General features: G+C 35.4%; 2 protein-coding genes across 5 annotated transcripts in view; one reads left to right on the forward strand and one right to left on the reverse strand.

Moving 5' to 3' along the window:
- The window catches only part of XPA (XPA, DNA damage recognition and repair factor), a 63,698-nt gene that overhangs the window by 49,860 nt on the left and 2,016 nt on the right, over window positions 1-11,822 (forward strand). The window contains exon 7 of the mRNA XM_034967847.3: window positions 11,722-11,800. Within this exon, the coding sequence (XP_034823738.1) occupies window positions 11,722-11,774 (53 nt within the window). The 3' untranslated portion in view covers window positions 11,775-11,800. The remainder of the gene's footprint in view (window positions 1-11,721; window positions 11,801-11,822) is intronic.
- The window catches only part of NCBP1 (nuclear cap binding protein subunit 1), a 40,428-nt gene that overhangs the window by 26,109 nt on the left and 2,497 nt on the right, over window positions 1-11,822 (reverse strand). The window contains exons 1-7 of one of the 4 annotated variants that reach the window (XM_055117823.2): window positions 7,621-7,708; window positions 6,945-7,033; window positions 6,167-6,267; window positions 4,466-4,622; window positions 2,606-2,713; window positions 2,098-2,219; window positions 277-346 (exon numbers count right to left, since the gene is read on the reverse strand). In XM_055117823.2, the coding sequence (XP_054973798.1) occupies window positions 277-346; window positions 2,098-2,219; window positions 2,606-2,713; window positions 4,466-4,525 (360 nt within the window). In that variant the 5' untranslated portion in view covers window positions 4,526-4,622; window positions 6,167-6,267; window positions 6,945-7,033; window positions 7,621-7,708. Of the gene's footprint in view, window positions 1-276; window positions 347-2,097; window positions 2,220-2,605; window positions 2,714-4,465; window positions 4,623-6,137; window positions 6,268-6,944; window positions 7,034-7,620; window positions 7,709-11,822 lie in introns of those variants that run through there. The other 3 variants (XM_003820612.6, XM_055117822.2, XM_024930212.4) reach the window with 3 other exon arrangements.

An 11,822-nucleotide genomic window follows, 5' to 3' on the forward strand; every position in this document is an offset into this window, starting at 1 on the left:
TGTTTGGAACTGTTTTTACATTTTTCAAATTAAGCATTTAAATAAATATATGTCAACTCTGTAATAGCTGGCATTCCAAAGAACAAGGGAATATTTCAATTACATTCTATCATCTATTAAAGATCTACCATACACCTAGAGCTATGAGAAGGAGCTATCATGAAATGTAGAAACACAGTCAAAGGGTAAAATGGAATGGTCTGAGTATCTTACAGAGATAAGAATCTATTCAAGAGCTGACTGTGTTTGTATCACAAGGGACTGAAATCCATTTACCTCTTCTTGTGGATGTGGTTTATCAGCAGTCCATACCTGTAACATGGGTACATGAGTCTTTTGGCGTCTTCTAAAGATAAAAATGAAAATCTATATTTAGGCTTTTAAAAACATGAGATGCTCAGTCACCCTCACAGTTATTAAAATGCAAATTAAAGCAATGAAATAACATTTTACCTACTGGAGTGGCAGATATCAACTGTTTGGATAATGTACTGTGTATCATCAAGATGCAGGTCAAGATTCAGTCTCAAACATTGTTGACAAAGAGGTTAACTGATATAATCTCTTTGGGAGAGTATAATCTCTTTGGAAGGTAATTTGACTAAATCTATCAAAATTGTTTAGAACCCTCAACTCAGCAATGCCATTTCTAAAAATTTATATCCCCCATAAATATATTTGCACATGTACATAAAAACATACACAAAGATATTCACTGAAACATTGTTTATAATAGCAAAAGATTGAAAATAACCTAAACGTCCACCAACAGGAGACTACGGAAATCATGGTACATTAAAAAGTGAAATACCCTACAACTGTCAAAAAGAATGAAGTAGAGTTAAGTATTTTTATGCAACAAATACAAGTTATAGTAAGAAAAAAAAAAAAAGCCAAGTGAAGAACAGTGTGTATATTGTGCTATCATTTGAATAAAAAAGAGAAAGGATATGTACACATACACACACGATTCTTTTTTTTTTTTTTTTTTTTTGAGACGGAGTCTCACCCTGTTGCCCAGGCTGGAGTGCAGTGGCGGCACCATGTCGGCTCACTGCAACCTCTGTCTCCTGGGTTCAAGCAATTCTCCTGCCTCAGCCTCCCGAGTAGCTGGGATTACAGGCACCCACCACCACGCTCAGCTAATTTTTGTATTTTTTAGTAGAGATGGGTTTTCACCATGTTGGCCAGGCTGGTCTCGAACTCCTGACCTCAGGTGATCCACCTGCCTTGGCCTCCTAAAGTGCTGGGATTACAGGCGTGAGCCACTGCGCCCGGCCAAAAGATTCTTACTTTTTAAGCTTCTTTTAACTTTACTTAATAACCAACTAAGTAGCTATTAACAGTTATCCAAAAAAGGCACTTAAAAAAGAGAAAATGAAACTTAACAACAAAATCAATCTGTAAAAACCTAAGGGCCACATAACCATTACCATGTTGCTGGATAGTTAAGCATAAATTTACTAAAAAGACCTATTTATTATTATTGTATCTAACAATATAAACCAAGCTTTTACATTGGCTTAGGAGAGATGGGTAATGGGAAGACATGTGACTATTTTAATTGAAATGTGTCATATTACTTAAGAAGTACTGGCTGGATGGAGGGTTAAGGACCACTGTTTTAAGAGCTTGATTTAGGATTAATTTACTTGAAATAAATATACTGTATGTGCTAGGACAGTGGTTCTCCACTTGTGAAATGTGTTAATAATACAGATGTCCAAACCTCTCTCTCAAATTGTATAATTTATCAGGTCTGGGGGTTGGGGTCTGAGTATTTTAAGTACCACAGGTAATTCTTATCCACACTAATATTTGAGGAACTATTGCACTAGGGTGTTTTATGTCTTTTATAAACATATAAAAGCAGCTTAAAAGAAGCTATATTGCCAACTGTCCTTTGCACTGGCAAAAGTAAGCAAACCATATCTGACTACTTTGAGGTCTCAGTGAGTTAAAACAGCAGGAGAACAGGATTACCTAGAAAATACCTTCAGGAACTCTACAGCTTATTTTTGAGAAACTCAAATGATATCACTGATATAAGATATCCTTTACCTAAGCAACAAAGAGTACTAAGAGCTGTGCCCTTACTTAAGATAGCTTTCAGTGTTGGCAAAGATGCGGTCCATCTCTGCATCTTTCTTTTCGTACAACTCCTTTCCAACCCAGGGCAAAGATGACAGAAATGCATACACATACCAATCTCGTCGCACCTAAAGGATTTTTAAAAAGTTAAGTTTAAAATATGCTTTAATTATATTCGTTCATATTTTATTTATTCTTGAATGAAATCCTATGGAAGCTATTTAATAGGACTTAAATAAGACATCTGGTTTATACAGAGCATTTCTAGATATATTAGTTCTAATCTTACTAGACAGCATCATATAAATCAACATACAGATATTATGAGAACCCACCAGTGTGCCAGTCAGCTTAATTTTTAGATAGTAAGAACTTAAAGTGTGATAGTCTGCTGTTATTTTTTTCTTTATTGCTAATGGGTTATCAGCGAAAAATTCCTGGTACTATATGGAAGTACCAGGATTCAGTAACCCCTCAAGAACCCCTCAAGATTCAGCATGAGGGGTTCTCTTACCTGAGGTACATCTTCTTCCTGAGTTACGCTTACAAAATTTTCAAACATAGCAACCATTGATGGGGCGGCAATCACATGACAATTCACAAGATCAGATAAAAAACGGACCTGTTGGGGCAAACAATTTCTGCTATTAAACCTAAATGTTCTTTATAATAACTACAAAATAAGCAATCTTGTATAGGCTAAACTATTGGTCTAAAAAACTATAGCCTAAGGGCTGAATCTAGCCTACTACCTGTTTTTTGCATAGCTGGGAACTAAAAATGGTTTTTACATTTTTTTAATGCTTGAAAAAAAAATCAAGAGTATTTTATGACACATACAAATTACATGAAATTCAAGTTTCAGTATCCATAAGTAAACTTAGTGGAATAGCCACGCTCATTCAGTTACATATTGTCTATGGTTGCTTTTGTGCTACAATGGCAGAATTGAGAAGTTGTAACAAAGACTATATAAAGGACAGTATTCTGTGAGTTCATACGTTTCTATGCTATACTACATCAAGAATCCAGATTGTAAAATATTCTAGCTACTTCAACCTATAATCTCCTTTTCTGTTTGGCTGTAATTTTCACTGAATTACAGAAATGGAAATTACAGAACACATATTTATTGGGTGTGCTTAGTGTGCTATTGCTAAACACTACTAAAAGTCACTGTTAGGGGACTCATTCTAGTGGAACAAGCACAGTCTCAATACAAAGGAATGACTCCCACACTAAAAGGCAAATTAAGCATTTTTTAGGAACAATGACAAAGGGAGTTGGGGAAAGCATCACAAAGGAGGTAACAATTAGGCTAGGTCATAAAGGATAGCAACAGTCTCAAGTAGTGAGCAAGGAGGGCAGTCTAGGCATAGAGGTTCAAAAACAAGGTGTGTTTAGGGATCTGCAAGTTATTTTGATATTGCTGGGGAGTATATGGGAGACAAGAATAGAGAAACAGACTGGGGAAACCATAAAGGGTCAGGCTAAAGAGTCTGGACTTTAATCCTATAGTCTGATGGGTGTCCAAACTTTTTTGATTGTGTACTCAGTAAAAAAGAATTTGATCACATATCTTCAACACATACATATGTATTTATGATATACACTGGATCACCATTAATCTATGTATTATTAGTAAGGCTTAATTTCATTTCCACTTAAGATAAATAAGAGTTCTTAATATTCACTTCCTGCAACCCAAGGAATCATCTTGTGCACCAGGCTTTTAAGACCACTCACTGTAGACAATGGGAAGGAACTAAGGTTTTTTTAACCAGTAACCAACATGTGCAGAGCCTAGTTATAGAAAGACCAGTCTGGTGCCACTGCAGAACACAAAGTGAAAAGCAGAGAATCTAGATGCAAAAAGATCAGTTAAGAGGCTATTAAGAACATCTGGAGGAAGGCATAAACTATGCTAGAGGCCCTGGAGACCAAAAAAGGACAGACTTGAGAGAAATTAGGGAGACAGAATTGACAGGGATTGGGAACACCTATGGTACGAGAGGGCAAAGGGAAGACAAAAATTAATGCTCAGCTTTCTAGATGGGTTATTTAGTACACAGTGGCCACTGTATGAGCTGGGGAGAGGGCAGAAAAAAGGAGGTATGAATGATGCATTAATTTAGGCACTTCCTAGTAAGGTATCTGAAGGCTATGCAGCTAGCATCTGGAATACTGGACTGGAGCTCAGGAGAAAGGTTGGAGATACAGTTACAGATTTGGGGGTATCGTCAAAATAAAGGTGGCTTATGAAGCTATGAAAGTGAATGAGAATGCTTTAGGAGAGCATTTTATTTGGTTGTAGTTCACCTTTTCCCTCCATCCCAACAGTAGTCATAACATACCAACAAACAAACTAACTTACCAAATACACGGCTTCATTATAATTGTTTGCTTTCAATGATTCTTTAAGTTGACGAATCATGGCTTCTACAAATTCTCCACCAAAATTGTAATTCCTGGCATTCAGTAGTCCAACTAATGTTGTATAAATTGTCAGCTTCTCAGGTAATAGGCGTGCACTGATTTAAGAACCCAGTATAACAAGAAAACCCCAAAACAATGGCGTTAAGTTGCTGAATTTTATGTGAATCTTTTTATCATTCCATTAACTTTGGAACAGGATTACTTTTAGCTATGTCTTTAAAAATACTTCAGAAAAAGCATGTCATTGAGAAATGTTACAGAGTCCCGTAATTTTTCATTTTAATTCATCAGTTAATCTAAGAGTTAAGAAAGTAAATGATTTAATTGTAAAGTTATCATACTGAAATAAATAAAACTAATGCTACAACAGTTTTTCTTCAAGTATGCTTAGTGGAACTGAGTAGCATTTCCACAGAACATGGTTTCCATGGTAAAATAGCTCAGAAATCCTGGGTGAAACAAGCCTCTTTAATACAGAATCATTAAGGGGGGGCGTGCAGCATTCAGAATTTCTAAACTTAGCTAACCAAATGTCATGGAACTAGAATTCTACTTTGAGAAACACTATTCTAGTTGTTTAGAAAAGATGCACAATTAAAACGAGTTTCATCTAAGTTCCTACCAGTTTAATTATTGAATTTTTAAAAAACGTACTCTGATATAGTTAAGATTTGTTTACGTCTCAGTTGCTTACTCCAAGTGTGCTGATTTCATTAAAGTTATTTTAAAAGTATGGGAAAGGATTACAATAAACCTTTAGAAAAAGCAATTTTTCCTAATTTAGGCAGCCTTTAGAATTAGCTCAAAAAGCAATAAGAATTCATAATCATTCAGTGGGCAAGAGATTCTCTTTGACTTGTTTTCCTAAAGTACCTAGCAGAACATCAGGGACAATCAAGGTCTTCAAAAAAAATACCTGTGTTGATGGTAACTGTGGTCCCTGAAACCCTCCCAAAACCAAAAATTAAAAAAGAACACTGCGAAGCAATACAAGTTCAGCCTTAAACAAACAAGGCTTCCAACAGTTTAAGTGTAAATACTACTCCATTTTAATAAAGGATTTCAGAAGACTTCCTTAGTAGTTTCTTAAAGTTACCTTCACTTGATCTAAACTAAAAGGCTGAGAAGTGATAAACATCACCTTCATAATTTAAAAACACCTCATGGATACATTACAATTTCATGTAACTACAAAGACTCCCGTTTATCCAGAGAGTATGCCTATTAATAGTGGCTTCCAAAGCATCTTCAGTCTTCCAAGAAGGGCTATTACCTGAGTTACCAATTCCCAAATTTGTTTGGTACTACTAATTTAAAAATGTGAGTATCATACATTTAAATGTACATGCTTAAAAATATATATCTGAATGAGACAGTATCTACTATCTCTATAAAAAGTCAACTAAAATGATTCTAAGGTTCTAAGAAATAACATACAAGGAAAATGTTCAATTTTAGTTTTATCCCTAAGAAAAAGAGTTCGCCAAAGGGCCAAAGGTTGGCTCATTTGTACAAATTTCCCCATAGACGTAAAGCCAAGGACATATAGAACATAAACATGTATTTTGAACATTTCCCAAAGCATTTAAGAGTAGATAATACATTATCACCTGGATTCATAAATCTTTTGCATACATACACTGTACAAAGAAGCCTTAAGATCTTGCTCTTGTAGTTAGGAAGATCAGCTTCCAAAACACCAGCCAAGCCTTCTAGGTTGCTCTCCAAAGAGCAGGCACTCTGTAGAGGACATCACATTAAATATCTGTCAAGTACTCAGCAATATAAATTTATTTTTAAAAATCTATTTAAATGTAAATATATACATATTTTAAAATCTATCATTTTAAAATCATTACCAATCATCTGTCCTTTCAATTGCTATTTTAGTGAACTAAAATAAAAACTTCTGCATGATCATTAAAATAGTCTTACATGCATACAGAGCTATAATGGGTTTAGTATAAATCAATTCAGATAGTTATTGTTCTTTAGAAATCCATGAAAAGTGGACGAGTGAAATTTAAAAACTAAGCAGTCTATGATAACAGAATAAGTATTAGAAATGGGAGGACGCCATGGGCTCCATTTTACCTCTTACTAATTCACTCTCTTACTCTGGGCAAATTACCTCAAGTATTCAGGGCTGATTTAGTTCATGCATAAATTAAGGGGTCTATACCCTAGGTCCCTTCTAAGGGCTCATCTTCTATGAAAATTATTAATTACTAAAGTACTAAAAATGATCAATTATCTACATCCCAGGGGCTTCAACATGGATTCAATTTGGGATACAGATGCATGGTAATACCAGCTTTGCCAAAATGTAGTCCAAGTTTTCAGCTGCAAAAATTAATCAAAGCACAGTTAACCACATTCTTAAACCCATCACAGCCTGTGCCTATTGTGTGACATACCTTTTCTCCTACTTTGCATATTAAAGATTCCAAATGATCTTCAGTTTCATTTGCATCAGAGGTCTTTCTCCTTTTGTGAGGCTGCCCACCTATTTCAGCAACATAAAAAATTAACATTACATGATAAATCTGCTATTACAAATTTTATTTAACCTTTTTAGGTTATAATCTCTTTTCTACCAGGCCCTATGTTTTTACAGAGTAGAAGCTCTTCACAGACCCTCCATTTCTCAGACTAAGATAGATTAACCAACAGCCTCCCATTCCCAGAGCCACTATATACAATAACTCCAGGAGGCATTATTTATGTTAAATTTTGTGTGAGTAGCGCCCATGGAGCTATGCAATCAGCAGCCCTGTCCATTTCTGTGGACAAGCTGGAAAGCTGCCAACAACATGTTAAACACTAGTTGTTAGAATACTCATGTACCGCTACTCCCATTCTTTTAACTTGAGTTGTTTACTGATCCTCAGTTGCTTGTTCCGAAACCTGTTAGTACCAGTAGTATTCATTAGTCTAATAATGTAATTATTATGTAAATGACAAAATAAGGGTGCAAAACCAAGTCGAATGCTTTGGAAAGACTTGATCAGAAAAAAAAGCCGTCATATCAGCTATAAAGAGGAAAGCTTCAAAAGATGGGAAAAAGGAGCATAAAACATTAGGATTTCTCACTTGCTTCACATGTTTCTAAGCTCTAATCTCGTCTTCAATTAACAATTTCAGTTCTGCATACGATGCAGCACAACGGTATAGTTTATCCTAAATAATGGGAACGACAGTCAGTATACATATATTCAAAGTCCTGAGCACTATATCAAATAATTGGTGGAAAAAAGGACCACATGTTTTACAATTCCTGCTTTAACTAGCTTTTATTAACTGAATTACTGATAACTGCTTTATTTAAAAACCATATCATTCGAATAATCTCTATGTTTTTTAAATCTACCATTCTAAAATCATTACCAAGCATGTCTTTTTGATTGCTCAACAATTCAAGTTGAATGAAGGTGTGCTAAAAATTAACCTCAAACACCTGTCTATTAAGACCCTTGCTGTTTGTATCTCTTACCACTTTGTTTAAAGTCTTAACACACTCACCTAAGTCCTTTTGTGGTATAACATAAAGCTTAAAAAATTAAAATAATAGTGTTAAGTATGGAACCTGATGCTGCTGCTGAACACTTGTGGCTAGTCTAATACAATTCAATTTTCAACTTCCATTGATTCAATTATTTGGTCGGCATACGGACAAGAAAGCAAGAGCCTGTAACTGTGCAGGGAATCGGTATTAATAATGAAAATCTGCAGTTGGATATACGGTTACACAGTAGCAAGTTACATATAACTTCAATCTTCAGACCTGAACAGCCAAAGGAATTATTGTTACAAAGTTCATAATCACTTACTTGCCTATGGAACACTTGGCTTGAAAATGATGTATGGTGATTCTCATAAAACACAGCACCTGGCTATTCTAAGCTTGGAATGTTAAATCTATTGAATGACTGAAATGATCTTCAGATACCACATGAACTGAAGCTGAATAAAACGAATCTATTACTATCCACATAGGATCTGAGGGGGGGTATTATAAAGGTTACAGGGTAAGACACTCTGTGCGTCAACTTCCCAACCCATTAATTACCATGATAACCTGACTGAATGTCCACTGACTATAATTTTGAAAGGATAATGCCACAAAAAGTATAATACGCATGCAGCATGAGAGCTGAGATGTATTTATTCCTGGAGATATCTGCCTGTGTAAAGTTGTAGACATGTGTGGCACAGAGGTTCAGGGACCTTGATTCTTAAGTATATATCAAACCTAAGTCACAGGACCTATCAAGGTTCCACCACCCAAAGTGCCAAATTTCACACAAAGGTCTTTCATTTCCAGGATTCACTTATTGAAAAAAAGCATAATTGATGTAATATTTACGCAAGCTGCCAGCTAGGACATTCAAATAGCCTTCTTCTACAGCAGTAGTTCTCAACAGGGTGTAGATTTTGCCCCCAGTGGTCATCTGGCAAACCTTGGAGACATTTTTAGTAGTCAAAACTAGGGGAAGCAACTGGCATCTAGTGGGTAGGGGCCAGGCATGCTGCTAAATATCCCACGTTGCATAGGGCATCTCCCAAAACAAATAACTGGCCAAGAATGTCAATAGTGCTGATGTTAAGAAACCGTATTCTAGAAAGCAGAGCTCCTCAGAACCAAATTTCAGTGAGGTTGGGAGAATGCAGATGCTGAAAAACTAGCTGAATGAGAGCAGTTATTTTTTGTTGTTGTTTTTTAAACCTTAAGCACACTGTTCCCTTCTTTCTGGCTCATCTATTTTGCCAACCCTTTATTCCACCTCTACAGTCTTCCTAACTTAACTTTCCAGCTGGCTTGTTCCAGTTTGGAATCATACCACAGCCTTTAAAGCAACCCTCCTAGGCCCTCTTATAAGCTTGAAAAGGGGAAAATAGTGCTGTGGGAAGAGAAGGTATGATTTCTGAGAAACAACTAGAAAATACATGTACATAGTCACATCTCTGAACTGCAAACCCTTTGTTCATTTTGGCTATATTAAAGGACAATATTTGTCTGGAGAATGGGAGGAGGCACAAAGTATTAAGAGGTAAGAAATGTTCCACTTTCACCTGATAGTTGAGAGACTATAAAGGGGTGAAGACTACAGACAAAATCTGAACTTACGAACAGAAACATGATATTGAACTCAGAAGACAACCTGGGTAAGGGAACAGGGAAATGAAATAAAACAATACGAATACAATTTGGGGAATTCGCTCAATGTACCATGAAGAAAACGTATCTATGGTAGTTCCCAAGGCAAGAACAGATTTTTTATTAAAATTTAACTATGTAAAAGTTTTAAAATGTAAATTAAAGATAACATTACCACTTCACTCAGACAGACTTGGCTAGTATAGATAAGCAGGTATAAAATCCATCTGAAAGGATCTTAATAAACCAAATAAATTTCCCCTCTATAAGTCAATCCTAATTTTATATGGGTACACTGTACATCTTACAGCCTTACAAGAAATTTTAGACCTACAAAATGGAAAAAAACCAACCCTGTAAAATAAAAAAGTAAAGTAACTAAAACCAACAACTTCAACATTATGTTTTTAAACCTTAAGCACACTGTTCCCTTCTTTTTGGCTCATCTATTTTGATATTGAACAACTTGAAAGATAACATGCCTTGAGCCCGCAGATTTAAAACAGAGGCAACCATCACTTCTGAAATAAACTATACTCTCTCAAAATAATAAATCCTTTCACTTCTATTTTTTTCTTTAGTTAAGTAAAAAAATCAGCCACAGTCCAAAAGACAAGGACCTAATTCTAAGAAGCTTACATGGGGCTAATACAGCAAATCTGAAATTTTTGTAAATTGCCCAAATTCCCAAAATTGTATTCGTATTGTTTCTAGCTAAGATTTTGAACAATCTAAATCCTTTCTTAAAAGAACAAACAATGGACTGCATATCCCATAGTAACTAAAAAGCTTCAGAGACATTTTTAAAGCAAGTCTAAGCAATTAGTTAAGATTTAGCACTGGACTAGTATCCATACACATTACTTTCCATTTAGCATTTCCTTTTCCTTGTTTATAAATGGACTACTACATGAACTTCATTGGTATAGCCTCCTAATCCTACCCCCTGAATCTTTGATAGTCGAGTCTCAACACAGAAGTATAATTTTATAATCTCCCTATAAGATGCAACCCTCTGCTATCTCTCTAATCTTATCTCCTACAACTTCCCCCTCACTCACTCTGCTCCAGCACCACTGGCCTCCTTGCTCTTCTGTTAACATGACAGGAACCCTATAGTCTTCAGGCTTTTGTGCCCATGGTTACCTTTGGAGCACAGCTTTTCCCCATACAGCTATATGGCTGCTACCTTACCTCCGGCAAGTCTTTGTTCAAATGCCATTCACACCGAAGCCTTCTCTAATCAACTTACATAAAATAGTAACTTCTCCCTCACAGAAATCTCTCCCCTCTTTACCTGATATCACTCCATAGCGCCTGTCACTATATGATACACTATACTTTACTTGACTGTCTTCTCTCTACTCTAGAGGGGAGGCTCTTTTATATTGTCCACTGCTGTATGGCAAGTAATTAGGACAGAGCTTGGCACTGTTAAGTATTTGTTGAATAAATGATTATATATATATATATGTATTACTTTCCATATGCTTGCTTCTATATATACAGTATATAATTATATGTAAAATATATATGAGTATTTTATATAAACAAACATATAATAAACACAAACTTATATAAATTTATATAATATATAAATATATACAATACATTCTATTATAGTTTATGTATATATACACACTCTATATATAGAGAGTCAAGCATATGGAAAGTCAGGGCAGTGACTGACAGCAGCTGACAATTGTCCAGAAATGCTCAGATGCATCTATTTAATTCTGACTGTAATAATTCCTACCCTATTTTAAAATAGCCTTCTATAATCCTTAAGCTTCTAAGATTTATTTTTTAAAAAATAGATGTTTAACTAAAAGGAAAGCATCCAAAATAATCTGATTCAGATCACTGTGTAGGGTAAACTCCAGCTGATCGTTATCCAAATTGTGGCAACTGACAAAAATTTCAGATTTGCTGTATTATCAAACATGAATTGTATCTGCCTCTCCCACACTAAAATATCAACCATAAAAACTTTTGCTTAATGAATGCCTTGTTTTACTTGTCTTATTTACTCTGAGGTTCTCGCGGCAAGACCCAAATGGACAGTGATTTGGCTGCCAGCTGGTGTTAGAAACAAGCCAACTCCAAGAAAGTTATGTAAGTCTCCCAATAACCAAAG

This window comes from Pan paniscus, chromosome 11 (genome assembly GCF_029289425.2).
Source record: "Pan paniscus chromosome 11, NHGRI_mPanPan1-v2.0_pri, whole genome shotgun sequence".
Lineage (NCBI taxonomy): Eukaryota > Metazoa > Chordata > Mammalia > Primates > Hominidae > Pan > Pan paniscus.